Source organism: Parambassis ranga, chromosome 24 (genome assembly GCF_900634625.1).
Source record: "Parambassis ranga chromosome 24, fParRan2.1, whole genome shotgun sequence".
In the NCBI taxonomy this organism is placed as follows: domain Eukaryota; kingdom Metazoa; phylum Chordata; class Actinopteri; family Ambassidae; genus Parambassis; species Parambassis ranga.
The window spans coordinates 11,348,102-11,368,172 of NC_041043.1; the positions used below are offsets into that span (position 1 = coordinate 11,348,102).

Here is a 20,071-nt window from a genome sequence, read left to right on the forward strand (position 1 = left end):
AGGAAGAGTAGCAACACTTTTAAAAACTATTATAAACAAAAGAAGGTAAAATGAAAGACTGAAGATTAGAAAAAATATATACACTCTGAAAGAAAAAAGGAAAGGACAATTTTAAGAGACATTTAAAAACAGATTTTGGATAAGTTCATTCAGTCACATGCAGTGCCTGATACAGAGTTGATAAAGTTCTGACTGCTGTGAAAAGTGTATACCGTAAACTCCAGTGAGGTCTCATTAAGTATCCAATCCAGCACCGTGTCCATCACAGGACTCCACTTTCACCAGTAAAATGTTTTTGTGAGGAAACCGGCAGCAGCATTAAGCCAGCTACCACTGGAATCTTCCTTGGCTGTGGTGCGGGAAACCGCTCGGTCGGCCTTGATCTCTGGGCTCTCCTCTTCCTCGGGGAGGTAATCTGGTATGGCAGAGTTTTGTGGCACTTCCACTCCAGAGGAGGTTAGAGGGATAAAAACCTGAAAACACAAGACATTGTAAGAGGAGCTGAAGAATGCCCACAATGCACCAGTGGTTGCTAAAAAAAGTATACTCTAAATGTCCACTTACCTCTTCTCCTGCCTCATTTTTCACCACCTGTTGGGCTGACAACACCTTAGTGGCAGCGATGGCTGATGCCAGACTCTGCAGATTACATTAGAAACAAAGGTGTTTGGATATAATGGATGTCAATAAGACATAATGCAGCTATTATGTCTCAGTGGCTCTTACGGAACCAGAATGTTATAAACTAGAATATAGCAGTTGTAAGTCGGTTACCTCTGTGGGCAGGTCTGAACGGATGCGAACAGTGCATCTCTTGCTGGCCATCTGAAAAGTGAAGCTTATCACTCCTCTGACTTTCAGTAGAGCCTCCTCACACAAGCTCCGCTGGGCCTTTATAACAAAGAAAGACTATTATTATTTTGACTGGAAATAACCATAGCTGCTGAATCTAAGCCAACTCACAGTGCTGTCCAACCCCTGAATGTGTAGAGTGACAGACTTGGCCTTCTTGTTAGAGGAATTGATGAAGAATTGGGGCTTCTTTCTCCTCTGTCTCTCTGGTGTGTGGGGTGCAGGATTAACGGGTGCATTCAGGATATCGTACACCTCCTGAGCCAATGAAGTGATGTCCACTGACAGACCCTCTCTGAACACATAATAATATATTTAATCATGTGTATTCTCAGTTTCACCTTTAACATAATGTAAAGGAAACATAAGCGTGAAGAGTGATCAAGAAAGTAGTAGCAGAAAACATGAGTTTCTTACCTTCCCATTAGATTCTCCAAGCTCACCATCATACCCAATTCATTCTTCATGGTGGGGATGTTTGGAGGCAATTCTGCCAAGTAGCGCAGGGTCTGTAAACACAGGAAAAGTTAATAAGCCAGTCAATGTTAATACACTACTAGAAACTAGTAGCAGCAGTAGTTAGACATAAAGATACACTATTTGTGGGACATCTTCAGTCTCAGGAGGATTATCAGATTAAACAAAGTTCTTATAAATAAGGTACATTACATCCACTTCTACCCACCTGAAGAGTTGCGAACAGCACGTCTGAGTTCTGGTGGTCCAGGAAGAGAACCAATCCGGGGAGACAGCCTTGATCCTGGACTATTACCTCTCGGTTCTGCGGCTCGGAAGCGAGATCCCGCAGCTGACTCACTACTGACAGCGCGTCCATCATCTTTACTACCCACACCTGCAATAGTAAGAGAAGTCAGCCATGTTTTGTTTTCCCATCTGTCTGGGAACAAAACCAACTAAATGTTTACAGGTTTCTGTAATCGCGCGGTTTATAGGACATTTAAGGTAAACGCTGAACAAGAAATTACATGTAGTTGCGCTAACAAACGTATAAAAAATGTATTGTTTCGATGTTGATTAATTCCGTGCCAAAACCTATGCTAGTTGCTAGCTAAAAGTTAGCCCGGAGTTGATCAACATCGAAACAATAAATTTTTTTATACGTTTGTTTGCACTATTTGGACAATAAATCGTGAGTTTGTCATAGATTACACATTATACGCTGAACCCCAAACGCGAAATGTACTTGAATTAAACGTTTAACGACATTTTCTTACCCGAGAGTAGAAGTAGCTCGTGCACTAAAAATACAAATTTAGTGGCAGGTTTCTTGTGACACGCAATTGGTCAACAGCCCAGCAAGGCCACCCACTCCCATTGGCTATTCGTCGTAGTTCCGTATTCTCAGCCAATCAGAGGAGGCTTTGCTCCTGCAGTTTTATTTGAGTTTAGAGACGCTGTCCGAACGCGTGTGCAAAGAGGGAAGCTGCTGCTGTAGAGTATATATTATCTGTTGTTTGAGTGTATATAATCACAAATGAAGACATTTTACAACATCTGATGCGCATTTTGGCAAGAACACGAGTCGAGGGTAAGTGTACAAACAGTATTTATAATGTCCGCATCTCCTCCGGTGCCGTACGTACGTTACTTTAGATGATCCGTGCAGCTTTTTTTTTTTTTACACTGCGGTGCCTGAGCCAGGTTGTCCGCACAACGGTAGAGGTTGAGCATCACTTTGTGATGGTACCAGCCATAAAATATAGTTTTGAATCTATATCACACTGTTTTAAGTTTAGACTCTTTAGCACTTCGATGAAGTTTTTAGTTAGGTGTTGGACAGACGTTCAGTTTGTGTCCAGCGGCGTTTTATTTAGGGACCATCGATAAATTGCTGATTGACTGGGACAAAACCACTGTTCTCAACGCATTCTGGCTGTTATGCAGATATATGAGAAATTGGTTAATAGCCCCAGAGTCCTGTGACTCGGGACATTTAAATTATATTATTGAATTGTAACCCTAATCTCTTATTTACTTGTATCAAAACAATTCAGCGTTGGCAAAAAAAAAGATATATTTGTAAACATATTAAAAAAAATCTTAAAGATGAAAATGTGTTGTATTGCATTGCTATAAGACAGCCTGATGGTGCTGAAAACATGGGTTTGAGTCAGTCTCTGTATTGATGAGCCCTTACTGAGACACTGCTGGACCTGGGGGGGAATCCTCAGTTTACACTGTGGTGAACAGGCACAGGTAGATTACAATTATTCTTAACAAACTAACATTAAAAATCACTTTGAAGCATACATAGGACTGTATGCCACAGGAAAATGTTCACCTTTTTGGGTGAACTGTACCTTTAAGACTGAGCCGCATTAAAATAACAAGGTGAGAAACGGCACTGAAGTAAATCAATGTTGTTTCTAGCTTCATTTGTTGTCTTGTGTGTTTTGTTTTGTTTCAGGTTTTTAAGTATGTGATATAGCAGCATCCTTCCTTTTGTTGGCACCTCACCAAGTCAGTCAGCAGAAAGAGGAGCTTTGCAGTCGTCAGCTGCAGCAGGCAAAAAGTCCTTGCAATGTCTTTAGTAGAGGATATGCTGTATGTGCTGCGCATGGTCCTGGACTATTTTGGGGTTCCTCCAGACATGGTAAATGCATGGACACACAACAATTACTGTTACTGTTACTAATTCTCAGCCTGGTTTGGTTGTTATTTTGTGCGTGCCATCTAAAGTTGTGTTTTGTGTGTGTCTTCTTGCCTGCAGCTGGTTCCAGTGTGGGACAGTCAGCTGTGCGGTCAGTATCGCAGCATCGTGAGGATGATTGGGACAAATCTTCCTCTGACACCTACGCCACGTGTCCACTTTCAGGTATTGATTAAACTGCATTTTTGAAACACACATTTTTTTCAGATTACATATTTATATGTAGCAGTTTAATTATGGCACGATCAATCATTGATAATCATTGATAAAGATAAATTACAGCATGTATCAACATAATAGCTCTCAATGGATGGATGGATTATTAGTTTGATTGCCGTTGCTTGGTCTTCACCCTCTTTCTTCTTCTTTTTTATTCTTCCGTAAGTTTTTTGGCACAGGGTATCTTCAGCATACATTGACCGATTTCAGCCATTTAACTATCAAAATGTTCATCTCACAGAGGACATTCTGGGTCAACTTCAAGTTTTTTCAGAAAAATTATAATTTTCAAATATTAGGCAATTTCGTTGTCATTTTTAACATGGGAGTCTATGAGAGAGTCCTTCAATGAGAGTCATCTGCTAAATGTATGGCCTCCTACAAATTATAAGCTACAGACTCCATTTTAGTCTTGAAACGCTCATTAGATGCTGCTCTATCAAACTTGTATTCAGAATTTTCTAATTCCAAATCATTTCTCACAAAGGCTCACAAAGTTGGAGTGTTTTTTGAGGTCTCCTCTGCTGTTACCATGGTGACAAGCTGACACACAGAGGCATACAAAGCTCTGAATTGCTCTTATTCTCCAGCAATTCAGAGCAAATCCTTCACATCAGCATTCAAAGCAATGCTTCAGCTGCAGCACTTAGCATTTTCTTCAGGAAATGCCCTTTTCTAGGTATTATTGTTGTACTATTTGTCAACTAATGACTGGTTTATGATCGCTTGTCCATATGTTGTCAGATCCCGTTAGTCACCTACAGGCCACACGGGTATGTCGAAGTTACTATGGACACCCCAGCCATCCCCTCCTTCGCTGATGTCATGTGGGTGTGTGAGGATGAGGGGGACAGTTTTGCAAAAACAAGGTAAGAACATCACCTGACACAACAAAACAAACAGCAGTCCAGTTAGAAAAGAAGCTGTGCTGACAGAGATGAAGATGCATTTAAAACTTTTTTTTATGTCTAGAAAATTCTGGGTTTTCTTAATCTTAAAAAAAAGCTGCATGAATATAAGAATGCCGTGTGGTCTTCACAGGAATCATTTACCTCCAAAAAAGTCAAAAGCTGTAAATGGAGAAGTGATGAGATACCCAAGACCGGCCCAGAGAGGAGGCAGATCCAGACAGACCAATGATCCCAACGCCCTGAAGAAGATCACAGCGCTGGAGAATGAGCTGCTTAAACTACGAGCGCAGATCGCGATGATCGTCACCTCGGCTCCAGCCTCAGGTTCACATCATCATTTGATTTTATTTATTTTATTTTATTTTTACAAGAAAATATGATCTTTATTCTAAAGCTCTAAACATTTCTTTAGGTTCAGCTGAGCCCCAAAATGTCCCTGGATCTCCCCTGATGTCACCTTCCCCACTCCCAGCTCTCACCTCCACACCTCGTTGTGCTCCTCCTCCACCACCTCCACCACCTCCTCCTTCACTCTGCCCTGCATCCTCCACCGAGTCAACATCTGTATTAGAACTGATACAGCGCAGAAAGAAGGCGAAGGACCTTGACAAGGGGCAGCTCAAGCCCCAAAACGCAGGCCTTAAGAGCAAGGAGTTGACACAGAAAGGGCTCCCCTCCATGCTGGAGGTTCTGAAGGACTTAAATCAGGTTAAATTACGCGCAGTGGAGAGGTAGGTCCTGGGATTTATAGAGGATATCTGTGGTCATCATACAGATAATCATCACTTTCGCTGATATTCCTTATTTTTCTACTCTAGATCACCGGGGGGCTCGCCAATCAGGCAGAGACGCAGTAAGGGAGGAGCAGCTTTGCCTAATGACCCAGCAGCTCTCATTGCAGAGGCACTAAAGAGGAAGTTCGCCCAGCATCGTCACAACAATTCTTCTGATAAGGAGAATTCACTTGAACTGTCACCTTTCAGCAGTCCAGACACACCTAAGGTTTGTTCTCTATAGACACATTTTGTTTATTGTGTATATGACATCAGGGCGATCAGAGAGACTTAAGGGCGATGAGCAGCTAGCAACAAGTTCGCTCTGAGGCTTGCATGCTTCGAGCTGTGGTTTAGAGGTGACGAATGTTGTTTGTTTCGTACTTAGTCCTGGCTGAGCTTTGCTTGGCATTTACAGACTTGGGAGTGACATCATATGGCGCATGGCTTTGATGTGTCACACGTGCGTATTTGACGTCATATCTGTATGACATCAATATGTCACATATATATATATTTTTCAGTGTCTTCTTTATATTTGTACACCTTAGCATTTTGTTGTAAGCAGAGCTGCTAACCTGATGCTTCTATCACAGGTCCCTCGCTCCATCAGGCGCAGTCTGGGACGCCGTCACCTCTGATCCTGTTAAGCAGTGACTTAAACGTCAGCTCCCACAGATGTGCCTCATAACAGAGAACTACTGCAGCTTACATTTCATTTCTGCTTGTCCGTGCTGTTGTTCTTATAAGTGTTTGTCTCACAATGAACAGTGTTGTGCTTGTTTCTTTCTTTTTTGGGGGATTTTGATTGTGTCATTTTGTTAAAAGCAGTTGCTGTGAAAAAGGGTTTTGATACACATTTGTTTTTTTTTTTTTATTGGACTTTTTCTGTTTCACATGTTTATCATAAAGTTGAGTTTATGTGCAGAACACCTTTTAAAGAAAATCATGTATTAGTGCGTTGAAGCAGACCTAATGTCTTCATGTTTGTAAAATGAATGTGCAGAACAGTGAGGGGATTTGAGATTCACGTAGATCTATTCTATGCAAATGTTTTATTTTATTAAAGAGTTCATGTGCACTAGTAATTTTTTGCTATTTTATTCTTTTGTGTCTTTTGTCAGAGATGTTGTTTGGTAGCATGTGATTGAGTAAAGGCAGGTTTTGATCAACATCAATGAGGAGTTTGACATTGCTGTCTTGCAAAAGTATTCATACCCCTTGAGCTTTTCCACATTTTCTCACATTATGACTACAAACATATATATTTTATTGGAATGTTATGTGAAAGACCAACACAAAGTGGCATACAATTGTGAAGTAGAACGAAAATTAAACATGAGATTAAACATTCCTTTTTTTTTTTACACTTAAAAAACTGAAAACTGTAGTGTGCAAAAGTATTCAGCCCCCCTGAGGCAATACGTTGTGGAACCCCCTTTTGCTGCAATTATAGCTGCAAGTCTTTTGGGGTATGTCTCTACCAGCTTTGCACATCTACAGACTGAAATCTTTGCCCATTCTTCGTTGCAAAACAATTCAAGCTGAGTCAAATTAGATGGAGAACGTTTCTGAACAGCAGTTTTCAGATCTTGCCACAGATTCTCGATTGTATTTAGGTACGGACTTTGACTGGGTCATTCTAACACATTAATATGTTTCATTTTAAACCATTCCACTGTAGCTTTGGCTTTATGTTTAGGGTTGTTGTCCTGTTGGAAGGTGAATCTCTGCCCCAGTCTCAAGTGTTTTTCAGACTCCAACAGGTTTTCCTCCAAGATCGCCCTGTATTTGGCTCCATCAACTCTGACCTGCTGACAGTGGGTATCAGAGTGATGTGCAGTGTTAGGTTTCTGCCACATATAGCATTATGCATTTAGGCCAAAAAGTTCAATTTTGTTCTCATCTGACCACAGCACCTTCTTCCACATGATTGATAGGTCACTCACATGGCTTCTTATGGTTTTCTTTAACAATGGCTTTCTTAATGCCACTCTTCCATAAAGTCCAGGTTTGTGCAGTGCATGACTGATAGTGGTCCCATGGACAGATTCCCCGACCTTAGCTGTAGATCTCTGCAGTTCATCCAGAGTCACTATGGGCCTCTTGGCTGCGTCTCTGATCAGTGCTCTCCTTGTGCGGCCTGTTAGTTTAGGTGGATGACCATGTCTCACTAGGTTGGCAGTTGTGCCATACTCCTTCCATTCGCCGATGATGGACTGAACAGTGGTCTGTGAGATGTTCAAAGCTTGGGAAATCTTTGTATAGCCTAACCCTGCTTTAAATTTCACCACAACAGTGGCGCAGTGGTATAGCAGGGTTGTCTAGTAACCGGAAGGTTGGTGGTTCCATCCCAACTCCTCCCTAGTCACTGTTGGGTGTTCTTGGGCAAGACATTCCTGACCTGTCTGGGGTGTTTCTTGCACTTCATGATGCTGTTTGCACCCTAATATTCTCTCAACAAACCACAGAGGCCGTCACAGAACAGCTGTATTTGGACTGAGATTAAATTACACACAGGTGGACTCTATCTAGTCATTAGGTCAACATTCGATCAGTCAGAAATCATCAGGCAACTTCTGAAGGCAATTGGATGCACTCAGAGAAAAGGGGGGTGAATACTTTTGCACACTGCACCTTTCAGTTTTTTATTTGTAAAAAAAAATGAACTCATGTTTAACTTTCTTTCTACGTCACAACTGTATGCCACTTTGTGTTGGTCTTTCACATAACATTCCAATAAAATATATTTATTTTTTGTGGGAATAATGTGAGAAAATGTGGACTAGTTCAAGGGGTATGAATACTTTTGCAAGCCACTGTATGCAGTGTATATATATGCATATATTGTGAAGAATATCATCAGGCTGACTGGTTTGTAGATGAAGTTCTGTTATATAAAATATCTGCATAATATTCTTCCAACCAGATTAACATCCTCTGATATTAATAATGCAGATGTGGTTGGTTGAGTGAGGTTAAGATACACTAATTATTGTGTTGGTTTTGGTGTTATTTTGTGCTTGTGGTTCACTTCCCTCCTGTGTGACAGTCCTGTTTTTGGGTCCTTTAACACCAAACTTTTTGTTAGAGCCCGAGCACAGAGGTCAGATGCAACAGTCACACTCCAGACCACAACAGCTTACATTCACTAAGTATTTATACTTCGTATATATACATACATATATACATAATTTACTGTGAGCAGACCTGGTTGTTACTATTAATATTTACATTTTTATGTATATAAAATATATGTTATATATATATAAAATTTTTGTATATACATATACGTGTATATATATATATATATATATATACATATATATATACATATGTATATACATATGTATATATATATACGTATATACATATATATACATATACATATATATACACATACATATACATATATATACGTATACGTATGTATATGTATGTATGTATGTATGTATAGGTATGTATATGTGTATATTGTTTTTAGGGCCCCAGCACCGAGTGGTGCGAAGGCCCTATTGTAATTGCTGGTATTATTTTAAATGTTTTTACATTTAAAAAACTTAAACTACTTATGAAGGTCACCTTTTTTCAGAATTGTAACTAAAGCACAAATTCTGTCAAACCAGCTTAAATTCAGAGACCTCTCAGAGTGCAGACCTCATTGGTCAGCTCCTCACTCTTGGAAGAACTCTGAGGTGTGTGTTCTTTGGCAGCCTTTGTGAGGTTTTCTTTTCCTGCTTCTGATGTTCCTTGTGATCTTTACTTTTGCGTTTCTCTTAATGTAATTGTTTCTGCGTCTTCTTTTTAGCTTTTTCCGCTTTTCACTCATTTGCGGCTTTTCCCCCTCCATGTCTCGAAGGCTCAATGGCTGCATTGTGTGGATGGGCTGGTCTTCTGGTATAAGCGTGAGGGTCTGATGGGGGCTGATGACTTTTTTATTATTTGTTATTTTGATCCAATGTTGTAGAGTATACCCCACCATAGCCCTGGACAGTCTGCATATGTAACAACACACGTCCCGAATACCCCTGAACAGTGTGTCTATGTATCCTTTTAAAGTGTCCATTTAGCCAATATTTAAGTACATCTTTGCACCTGAGGTGCAGTTACAAACTTCGAAAGGGCACTTTATGACATCATAGTGACTTTCAAAGGGCACTTTATGACATCATAGTGACTTTCAAAGGAGACTTTATGACATCGTCAATGGACAGTTTATGATGTCATGGTGACGTCACTATTACTGCTGTCTTATTTTTAGAAGGCCTTTCAAAACACGTTTGAATTCCAGAGCATCAGATATGTTCTATGCGTGCGTCATTTCCGCGTTTGCCGTAAGGACGCTACGATGTTACCAGGCGGAGGATGCAGCTGTGTCGGGTTAATGGCCGAGTGGACCGAGTGCTGAAGTGTACAGTTAAGGATGTACGCTGTGTTGTTAGAGCTTCAAGTACAAGGCCGCAGAGTAAACATGAAAAGAGCTTCAAGTTCTCTCCAAGGTAAGTGGTCAACATTAGCTCTAGCTAGCTAGCCTGGTAATGCGACGCGTCTGTATGTGGTGATCCGCCCAGCTGCAGGTTCGTCATTTTACTAGAACCGCATCTTGTTTGAGTAAGTCTGTATTTGTTGATAAGTGTCACAGTGCGGCTCGCTGCTACAGATTTATGAAGGAAACGGACCGAGCAGCTGAGAGCAGCACGAGTTCAACCAACACGTTCAAAGTTCTGTTGAACATGTTCAAATTTTATCCTCGCTCTGACTTTACTGAAGCTTGTTATTCACAAAATTATTAATACATAATAGAGCGTGACTACCAATGTCTTCATAGGGTTAGCCTGCCTGTTTACGTCATCATCCCCAGTTGTGTTGTTTTAGTATTGGTCATGTAGTGTTAGTTGTGTTTTTGCCATCCTTTGTCTTTTCCACACAGTTTTTTATAGATTTCAGTGCCAGTAATTCATGTCAAGAAGATCTGCTGAGGGGAGGAGAAGCTCGTTGTTTAATATCTATCGTCATTTCTTTTTATTGATTCATTTTTTTTTGAGAAATCTCATGTAATCTTGTAGAGACTCTTCTGAGCAGCAGCAGCAGTGGTACAGGATGGGGTTGTAGTTGCATCCATGGCCGAAGCAGTAGAGGTGCTGATGCTGCTGGTGACACCCCTCGTAGCCCTTCACCGCATCGCCAACAGGCCTGGGAAAATGGAGGCAGACCCCGACAATGCCAGCCATCACCCACCCAGATCCATCCCCAAGAGCAGCCCTGGTATCCAACCCCCTGTCACCGCTGGCACCCAAGAACCAGGTGATGTTTTTGCTTTTTTTATTCGATGCAAAGATGCTGAAGCTGTTGTGTGCATATACCAACAAAAATGCAAAAAAAAACTTGGAGATGGGAAATGATTTCCTGACATCACTCCACAGGAGCTTAGAAAACACCTGGCCATGTTGCTGTTTATGTCTGTGTGCAACCTTCCAAACCTAAGTGACTTCTGGAGGAAGAAAACCATTACCTGGTTACCTTTCCGTCTTCATGTATTGGAGCACCTGATAAAGTTGTAGTTGTTGTTGATCTAATTTGTGGCTCTATGGTTTTATGTTTTTTTGGGGGGGTTTCTACATCTGCCTCTCTAGCTGCCAAATATTTCATATGTTCACCAGGCAGTTGTCAATGCTGTCTGTTCGGTGCTGAGTAGGTAAACAGGGGGAGTTCAGAGCCAAGTCTCTGAAAGCAGCTGCCTCCTGTGGTTCAACATAACTCGGTGAAATCAGCAAGAGTAAATCAAAACTGTAAAGTTGTACACTGTTATTTTAAAAAATGTCTAACATAGCTGCTTGATGTGAGCGACCATTAGGTAAAAAATAAACTTAGCCTGTCAAACTTTGAAAATTGTTTCATGATGGTACACTCCTTTTACCAAGGAGTAAGTGCTTCATTTTATAATTCAAAGGTAACTGACACTGAGTGAGAGAGAGCTCATTGTCCCAAACAGTACCATACTGTGTTGGACAGGTCTAGCAATCCAGATGTGTACAGCATAACTGTGAGCCTAAAACATACATGCAGATTGCATGAGAGTGGAATAAACAGATGATATACATTTACAGCCAGGTACTGTGACAGTATTGTTGCATCACTTTATACATTTATTCATTCATTCATTCATCCATATTTATCCAAGATTTTCAGAAATCACAAATCACGAGGGATGGTGTAGTCGGCCATGTTGGGAAGACCAGAAAGCACACAGCAGCTCAGAGCGCTGCGGCCGACGTCCATGTCGCAGGCCTGAGACCACACATTCGTCTCACTGTCATAGTACTCAACCTTAGAGGTAGTGGTGTTGAAGCTATTGTCGCCCCCAACAACAAAGAGCTGGTCCTCAACTACATCAATGCCAAAGTTGCAGCGGGGGGTCATCATGGAGGACACGTTGCGCCAGTTGTTGGTGTGAGGGTTGTAGACCTCAGCGGTCTGCAGAAATGCTGTTCCATCAGAGCCACCAACCTTTGGAGTCAAAGATGAGAAGAAGATGCATCACTTATCAATTCAATTGTCACATAAAAAACTAGTCGCTTTAAACCGCTGATGAAAGCTGGTCACACATTTCTTTCATGCACTTACTGCGTAAACGTGGTTGTTGTATGCAATGACTCCTAGCCCACAGCGCCGGCTTCTCATGGGAGAGATCAGGGTCCACTGGTTGGTCTCTGGGTTGTAGCACTCTGCTGTTTGCAGGCACTCATTCCCGTCATATCCACCACATATGTAGATCTGAATACAAAAAGGGGGGGGGGGGGTGGTATGAAATTGTCATTTTTGTTGGCTCAAACTGGCAGCAGTGTTTTGTAAACAAATCTTTCTGTTCTCTGGTATGTTCCATTGTGTTCCACCCACCTTTCCGTTGAGTGCTGTGCAGCTGGCACGGCTCCTCTGCTTATGCATGGATGCAATTTCAAGCCACTGGTTGGTTTCTGGCTGGTAGAACTCAGCACTGCTGAGACGTGTGTGCCCATCAGAGCCTCCCATGGCGTAGATGCACCCGTTCAGCACAGTCACGCACACAGAACGGCGGCGATAGTGCATTGGTGCCACCTCTTGCCATGTCCGTGTGCTCAGGTCAAACCTGCGCACACTATTGGTGGCTATGAACACCCGGGCAAAGCCACCAACACAGTAGACATACCCACCGAGGTAGGCTGCACCATGATAGGCGCGAGGACGTTCAGAAAGGTTTGTTATGTTCATCCAGCGATTTGCACGGATGTCAAATGCCTCAATTACATTAGGTAGATCCCTTCTGCTGTTCAAGCCTCCAATAGCCAATAGGATGGCAGAAGGCAGACGAGGCCGACCAACTATTCTATCTTTGCATTCGATGACCTCAGAGACCATGGCCTGGTACATCAAGTTGTCCGGCACCAGCTTATTGAACAGCACATGACTCTGTATGTACTCTGTAGCCATCATGCTCAGCCTGACCTACAGCAATACAGAGAATAAAGAGGATATAACAGTCTGTGTCAGAATAAATAAAAATACATAAAAAATCATGGTTCCTAATAAAGAACATCACAATAAATACAACAAGTAAAACAATAAAATAATGGTCAGTTATTTGAAATGCCTCAGCCTGCCTCATGACACACAGACCTGTCCATAGCTGCTTCTGGACTGAATATGTAAATGAACTACACATTGTCCTATATATTTATTTCATTCCTCTCATTACTCTCCACCCTTCATCTGTCATAGTATCATTATCAGCTTATTGATTGTCTGAGTTGCATTAACCTGCACACAAAGCTTATGCAAATAGCCAGCATTACAGGTATATGTTCCTTATTAGTTTATGTACTTGTACTAATAATAATAAATTATTATAAATGCTTGTGCCTGCGCCCAGCTTTAGCAGGAGGTTTAGTGACTTTTGTGTTGTTTTCTTATATTTTCATTTCTTGCTCTGTCATAGGTAGGCTGTCACACCACAAATGCTTGGTAAGATTTTGATGATGATTTGCATAAATTCTCCTCCATTTTCGGAGTTACCCAGAGGACCAACATGCACATGAGCACAATGTGTCACTCTGGTAGTCTGTGTTGCTTTCTATTTATCACTCATCAGAATAGATGATATTGCACCTTCTGGCCTATAAAAGGGTAAAGGATGGCTGTAGTGCCCATCATCATGACATGGAGCACATCTAATAACTGTCTTGAAATAGATTAACCTATAAAGTGAAAATTATAATGTATAATATAAAGTACCTTTGGCAAGAGAAGACATGCGTATCCTTCTCGTTCCTGAGGTTCATGTGTGATCCACCGAATGATGGCCTCAAACACAACTGCCTCCCGTCTCACATTGAGGTTGTCACGGCTGATGATGTCACTGACATCCTGGGCCGAGAGCTGCAAGAACTCTTCGCCGAAAACCACTTGCTCAAAGTGACCGAGGACATACTGGAAAGCCTTGAGCTGCAGTTTGGGGACGTGGTAGTTTTTTGTGAACTGCCAGATACCGATGCAGTTGTCTGGGCAGAGCAGCTTTTCAAAAAAGTTGCAGCATATTTGCACCAGGTCCTCAAAACAGAGGTAATCCGCTGCCATGAAAACCTTCAGTGCATTGGACTCTGTCACGTTAACAGAGCCGGTGTATGCAAAGTCAATGATGAGCTTCATCATGTCTGAGGATATGACCGGAATACTGTAGACTTTCTCGTCAGGTTCAGACCAGACTGTGAAGAGATTTCTGAAAGACACAGAAAAAGTTCCACAACATTATACACCACTTTTATACATTTCAGTTTTAAAAACAGATACTAAAATTAGTCACTAAGTGTCCGGTGGATTTATGGGTAACTTTATTCAACAGTCTAGTTAACAGTGGCGGTTCTACATTGAATTACTCCCCGGGAGAGGCCTGCAATTCAATTCAATTCAGTTTTATTAATATAGTGCATTTTACAATCAGAAATTGTCTTAAAGCGCTTCACAGAGACCCAGAGCCTGAACCCCCTTGAGAGCCACAGTGTCAGGAAAAACTTCCTTTTAACAGGAAGAAACCTTGAGCAGGATCCGGCTCGTAAGGAAGACCCTTCCTGCTGCCAGTTGGCCGTGATAAAGGAGGGAGAGGAGAAGAAGAGGGAGACAGGACAGAGAGGATGAAGGAGAGAGATTAGAAGAAGGGGGAGACAGGACAGAGAGGATGAAGGAGAGAGAGGAGAAGAAGAGGGAGACAGGACAGAGAGGATGCAGGAGCACCGCATCATGGATGGACATTATAAAAACACAGCATGCAGCATCAAACTCTCAGTCCAGCATCAGCCTACAGTCCTCTGTCTCTCTGCCTGCAGCACAGCTGTCTGTCTGGTTTTTCCTCAAAACTTCTGTGTTGTTTAATGATCCTAACGGTAAGATCTCTCACTCCTTCGATCATTCACGCTACTATACACAAACACGTAGTGACGCACGCTATCAGGACAGAGTGAGACCTCTCTCCTTCACTCCCTGTGTTGTTCAGTTTGGAGACCCAGAGGTGAGCTGCCCCCCCCCCCCCCCTTCCCCACAAAGCTTCTGTTTTTCAGCAAGCAGGGGCACCTGCAGCTACAGGGGTCATCATGTCAAACATCCTATCATCCAAGTCCCACCTGGGGCCAGCAGATTAACACACACTTGTTCACTGGTTGTTTTTGTCATGGTCAAACATTAAGGACTGCTGCTGCTTTCTTTATGAGGTCAGGCTGACGCCATTTTCCCCAGCAGTTGACTAGTCATCACAACAATATCAGCAAACACACTGAAACACTGTAAGCTATAAAAACAAGATTGCAGTGAATAATCTCCAACACTCACATCATAAACTACAATAAATCCTTGTTTTTGTCTCCCTATGTAAAGGTTACTAACACATTCATTTATAATTGAGATAATCAGCTCACCTGAAGTAAGGGATGCAGTTCGCCAAGATGACTTTGTGGATATTAAAGTCAACCTCCTCCACTCTGATGACGGCATCACAGAAAAGCTCCTGGTCAAGGAGATCCTTGTAATCTAATTCCCCGTCTTTTTGAGTCATGTTGACTTTGTAGACTTCTTCTGTCAGTGTTTGTTGCCTGTCTCCTCTCAGTATGTAACAAAAGTTCAAAGACACACTGTGAATAGTTCTCTTGTCATCAAAGCACTTCACATCACCATGGCCACCAATACTATGACAACAACTACAACTTTATCAGGTGCTCCAATACATCCCTATAGTCTTCCATCCTCTTTCATAACATGGCTGTATTATGATAAATGAATGACTTTGACTTTGTTTGGCACACCAAAAAATCAAATGCAACAGCTCAACCATGGATTGCTAATAACACAGCCATGTTATGAAAGAGGATGGAAGGCTATAGGGATGTATTGGAGCACCTGATAAAGTTTTAGTTGTTGTCATAGTATTGGTGGCCATGGTGATGTGAAGTGCTTTGATGATGTTCCATTCACAGTGTGTCTTTGAACTTCTGTTACATACTGAGTGGAGACAGGCAACAAACACTGACAGAAGAAGTCTGCAAAGTCAACATGACTCAAAGAGACAGGGAATTAGATTACAAGGATCTCCTTGACCAGGAGCTTTTTTGTGATGCCGTCATCAGAGTGGAGGAGGTTGACTTTAATATCCACAAAGTCATCTTGGCGAACTGTACCTCTTACTTCAGGTGAGGTGATTATCTCAATTATAAATTAATGTGTTGGTAAACTTTACATAGGGAGACAAAAACAAGGATTTATTGTAGTTTATGATGTGTGTGTTGGAGATTATTCACTGTCTTCACAATCTTGTTTATATAGCTTACAGTGTATCAGTGTGTTTGCTGATATTGTTCTAATGACTAGTCAACTGCTGGGGAAAATGGCGTCAGCCTGATCTCATAAAGAAAGCAGCAGCCATCCTTAATGTTTTAACATGACAAAAACAACCGGTGAACAAGTGTGTGTTAATCTGCTGGCTCCAGGTGGACTTGGATGATAGGACATGTTTGACACGTTGACATTAAAGCATCTAATAGTGATTTCTCCCTCTATTGGTTCAAACTTATTTGATCTTTAACTTAAACTTGATGTATAGTTTAGAAGTCATAAGTTAATTAGATAATGTTACAGCAATCAGATTTAGACCTTTAACTAAACTGTTGAATAAAGTTAACCATAAATCCAGCAGTGACTTAGTGACTAATTTTAGTATCTGTTTTAAAAACTGAAATGTATAAAAGTGGTGTATAATGTTGTGGAACTTATCTTTCAGAAAATCTTGTGTCTTTCAGAAATCTCTTCACAGTCTGGTCTGAACCTGACGAGAAAGTCTACAGTATTCCGGTCATATCCTCAGACATGATGAAGCTCATCATTGAGTTTGCATACACCGGCTCTGTTAACGTGACAGAGTCCAATGCACTGAGGGTTTTCATGGCAGCGGATTACCTCTGTTTCGAGGACCTGGTGCAGATATGCTGCAACTTTTTTGAAAAGCTGCTCTGCCCACACAACTGCATCGGCATCTGGCAGTTCACAAAAAACTACCACCTGCCTGAACTGCAGCTCAAGGCTTTCCACTATGTCCTCAGTCACTTTGAGCAAGTGGTTTTTGGCGAAGAGTTCCTGCAGCTCTCGGCCCAGGATGTCAGTGACATCATCAGCAGTGACAACCTCAATGTGAGACAGGAGGCAGCTGTGTTTGAGGCCATCGTTCGGTGGATCACACATGAACCTCAGGAACGAGAAGGATACGCATATCTTCTCATGCCAAAGGTACTTTATATTATACATTATAATTTTCACTTTATAGGTTAATCTATTTCAAGACAGTTATTAGATGTGCTCCATGTCATGATGATGGCCAGTACAGCAATCCTTTACCCTTTTATAGGCCAGAAGGTGCAATACCATCTATTCTGATGAGTGATAAATAGAAAGCAACACAGACTACCAGAGTGACACATTGTGCTCATGTGCATGCTGGTCTTCTGGGTGACTCTGAACATGGAGGAGAATCTATGCAAATCATCATCTTTTCCAAGATTTTACCAAGCATTTGTGGTGTGACAACCTACCTATGAAAGAACAAGAAATGAAAATATACGAAAACGAAACAAAAAGTACTAAACCTCCTTTTAAAGCTGGGTGCCGGCACAAGCATTTATAATAATGTATTATTATTTGTACAAGTACATAAACTAATAAGGAACATATATGCTGGCTATTTGCATAAGCTTTGTGTGCAGGTTAATGCAACTCAGACAATCAATAAGCTGATAATGATACTATGACAGATGGTGGAGAGTAATGAGAGGAATGAAATAAATATATTAAAGATAAGACTTCAAAGAGGGCTCAGTCCATCCTGACCAGTGGTGGAGGAAGTACTGAAGCTTGGTACTTAAGTAAAAGTACAAATACTCAGCAACATATATAATCGAGTAAAAGTAGAAGTGCTACATCAACAGTCCTACTTAAGTAAAAGTCTTAAGTACTTTTAAATGTACTTAAAGTATTAAAAGTAAAAGTACTCACACACTGAATATATTATTGATTTCCATTGCAAAGGATCTGAACAGGTTAAAATAATCAAAGAAATCATCTTCAAATTAATGGACAATGTGTAGTTAGTTTACATTTTCAGTCCAGAAGCAGCTATGGACAGGTCTGTGTGTCATGAGGCAGGCTGTGGGCATCAAGTGAACAGAGAGGCTGCTGATAACAAACAGGCATTCAGCATTTTTACTGTGTCAGTATTCCTGCTGTAGATTCATGTTATGATTCATGTTAATCAGACATTAATGGATGGACCTGTGTTAGCAGACAGCAGCTAACTAGTTAGCTAACTGAGCCAGAGCACCGGCATCACGACTGAGGCTCATTATAGAAACACAGCTGGCAGCGTGACACCACCTCTGTGTAGAGTCTGACCTCACACCAGTCCAGCACTGTGTTCATCAAATGTAACAAGTAACTACAAACACTGTAGAAATGTAGTGGAGTAGAAAGTACAGGTAACAGCTGCAACATGGAGTAAAACCATAAAGTATGCACTATTATTTTTACTCAAGTAAAGCAGAAATATATAAAAATGTACTTAAGTACAGCAACAAAGTACAAATACTTAGTTACTTTCCACCACTGATCCTGACTGACTGCCACGATGTAGAACAAAGAGAATGAAGACCTCGTTTGTTCCAGTTGCTAATAGCATTTCAAATAACTGACCATTATTTTATTGTTTTAATTGTTGTATTTATTGTGATGTTCTTTATTAGGAACCATTATTTTTTATGTATTTTTATTTATTCTGACACAGACTGTTAAGTTATATCCTCTTTATTCTCTGTATTGCTGTAGGTCAGGCTGAGCATGATGCCTACAGAGTACATACAGAGTCATGTGCTGTCCAATCAGCTGATGACAGACAACTTGATGTACCAGGCCATGGTCTCCGAGGTCATCGAATGCAAAGACAGAATCCTTGGTCGGCCTCGTCTGCCTTCTGCCATCCTATTGGCTATTGGAGGCTTGAACAGCAGCATGGATCTAACTAATGTAATCGAGGCATTTGACGTCCGTGCAAATTGCTGGATGAACATAACAAACCTTTCTGAGCGTCCTCGCGCCTATCATGGTGCAGCCTACCTCGGTGGGTATGTCTACTGTGTTGGTGGCTTTGCCCAGGTGTTCATAGCCACCAATAGTGTGCGCAGGTTTGACCTGAGCACACGGACATGGCAAGAGGTGGCACCAATGCACTATCGCCGTCGTTCTGTGTGCGTGACTGTGCTGAACGGGTGCATATACGCCATGGGAGGCTATGATGGGCACACACGTCTCAGCAGTGCAGAGTTCTATCAGCCAGAAACCAACCAGTGGCTTGAAATTGCACCTATGCATGACCAGAGGAGCAAGGCCAGCTGCACAGCATTCAACGGCAAGGTGGGTGGAACACAATGGAACATACAAGAGAACAGAAAGATTTGTTTACAAAACACTGCTGCCAGTTTGAGCCAACAAAAATGAAAATTTCATATTCAGATCTACATATGTGGTGGATATGACGGGAATGAGTGCCTGCAAACAGCAGAGTGCTACAACCCAGAGACCAACCAGTGGACCCTGATCTCTCCCATGAGCAGCCGGCGCAGTGGGCTAGGAGTCATTGCATACAACAACCATGTTTATGCAGTAAGTGCATGAAAGAAATGTGTGACCAGCTTTCATCAGCGGTTTAAAGCAGCTGTTTTTTATGTGACAATTGAATTGATAAGTGATGCATCTTCTTCTCATCTTTGACTCCAAAGGTTGGTGGCTCTGATGGAACAGCTGAGCTGCAGACCGCTGAGGTCTACAACCCTCACACCAACACCTGGCGCAGCGTGTCCTCCATGATGACCCCCCGCTGCAGCTTTGGCATCGAAGTAGTTGAAGACCGGCTCTTTGTTGTTGGGGGCTTCTGTGACAACACCATCTCTAATGTTGAATACTATGACAGTGAGACGAATGAGTGGTCTCAGGCCTGGGGCATGGACGTCGGCCGCGGCGCTCTGAGCTGCTGTGTGCTTTCTGGTCTTCCCAACATGGCCGACTACACCATCCCTCGTGAAAATTAG

General features: G+C 41.8%; 4 protein-coding genes across 5 annotated transcripts; 2 read left to right on the plus strand and 2 right to left on the minus strand.

Moving 5' to 3' along the window:
• Positions 1-42: 42 nt before the first annotated feature.
• Positions 43-2,147, minus strand: armc1l (armadillo repeat containing 1, like). 2 transcript variants are annotated; one of them, XM_028397508.1, is made up of 7 exons: positions 2,088-2,147; positions 1,538-1,705; positions 1,270-1,361; positions 964-1,147; positions 775-891; positions 565-639; positions 45-473 (listed from the first exon to the last, which is right to left on the minus strand). In XM_028397508.1, exons 2-7 carry the CDS (start codon positions 1,688-1,690, stop codon positions 279-281), a joined length of 816 nt encoding a protein of 271 aa, XP_028253309.1. In that variant the 5' UTR covers positions 1,691-1,705; positions 2,088-2,147; the 3' UTR covers positions 45-278. The 2 variants fall into 2 exon arrangements, with proteins under 2 accessions (XP_028253310.1, XP_028253309.1); XM_028397509.1 differs by lacking the exon at positions 2,088-2,147 and having other exon boundaries at positions 43-473; positions 1,538-1,695.
• Positions 2,148-2,268: 121 nt separating this feature from the next.
• On the plus strand, positions 2,269-6,437 carry mtfr2 (mitochondrial fission regulator 2). The gene is made up of 8 exons (XM_028397592.1): positions 2,269-2,401; positions 3,281-3,466; positions 3,584-3,688; positions 4,487-4,611; positions 4,784-4,977; positions 5,066-5,384; positions 5,472-5,655; positions 6,023-6,437. Exons 2-8 carry the CDS (start codon positions 3,395-3,397, stop codon positions 6,065-6,067), a joined length of 1,044 nt encoding a protein of 347 aa, XP_028253393.1. The 5' UTR covers positions 2,269-2,401; positions 3,281-3,394; the 3' UTR covers positions 6,068-6,437.
• Positions 6,438-11,618: 5,181 nt separating this feature from the next.
• On the minus strand, positions 11,619-15,441 carry LOC114429073 (kelch-like protein 10). Its single transcript, XM_028397923.1, has 5 exons — positions 15,368-15,441; positions 13,695-14,178; positions 12,324-12,908; positions 12,051-12,200; positions 11,619-11,933 (listed from the first exon to the last, which is right to left on the minus strand). Exons 2-5 carry the CDS (start codon positions 14,109-14,111, stop codon positions 11,619-11,621), a joined length of 1,467 nt encoding a protein of 488 aa, XP_028253724.1. The 5' UTR covers positions 14,112-14,178; positions 15,368-15,441.
• A 557-nt stretch (positions 15,442-15,998) lies between these two features.
• Positions 15,999-20,071, plus strand: LOC114428954 (kelch-like protein 10). The gene is made up of 5 exons (XM_028397765.1): positions 15,999-16,135; positions 16,742-17,225; positions 18,813-19,397; positions 19,497-19,646; positions 19,763-20,071. The coding sequence occupies exons 1-5, from the start codon at positions 15,999-16,001 to the stop codon at positions 20,069-20,071; spliced, it is 1,665 nt and encodes a 554-aa protein (XP_028253566.1).

Bases quoted from the DNA above. Each gene is read 5' to 3' on its own strand.
- mtfr2 (XM_028397592.1), top strand. From the start codon at position 3,395: ATGTCTTTAGTAGAGGATATGCTGTATGTGCTGCGCATGGTCCTGGAC. The intron at 4,612-4,783 runs GTAAGAACATCA...TGGTCTTCACAG, and splicing joins GACAGTTTTGCAAAAACAAG to GAATCATTTACCTCCAAAAA. The intron at 5,385-5,471 runs GTAGGTCCTGGG...TTTCTACTCTAG, and splicing joins AAATTACGCGCAGTGGAGAG to ATCACCGGGGGGCTCGCCAA.
- LOC114428954 (XM_028397765.1), top strand. From the start codon at position 15,999: ATGACTCAAAGAGACAGGGAATTAGATTACAAGGATCTCCTTGACCAG. The intron at 17,226-18,812 runs GTACTTTATATT...GTATTGCTGTAG, and splicing joins CATATCTTCTCATGCCAAAG to GTCAGGCTGAGCATGATGCC. The intron at 19,398-19,496 runs GTGGGTGGAACA...TTTCATATTCAG, and splicing joins GCACAGCATTCAACGGCAAG to ATCTACATATGTGGTGGATA.
- LOC114429073 (XM_028397923.1), bottom strand. From the start codon at position 14,111: ATGATGAAGCTCATCATTGACTTTGCATACACCGGCTCTGTTAACGTG. The intron at 12,201-12,323 runs GTGGGTGGAACA...TTTTGTATTCAG, and splicing joins GCACAGCACTCAACGGAAAG to ATCTACATATGTGGTGGATA. The intron at 11,934-12,050 runs GTAAGTGCATGA...TTGACTCCAAAG, and splicing joins ACAACAACCACGTTTACGCA to GTTGGTGGCTCTGATGGAAC.
- armc1l (XM_028397509.1), bottom strand. From the start codon at position 1,690: ATGATGGACGCGCTGTCAGTAGTGAGTCAGCTGCGGGATCTCGCTTCC. The intron at 1,148-1,269 runs GTAAGAAACTCA...TTATGTGTTCAG, and splicing joins TTGGAGAATCTAATGGGAAG to AGAGGGTCTGTCAGTGGACA. The intron at 892-963 runs GTGAGTTGGCTT...TTTGTTATAAAG, and splicing joins TTCAGGGGTTGGACAGCACT to GCCCAGCGGAGCTTGTGTGA.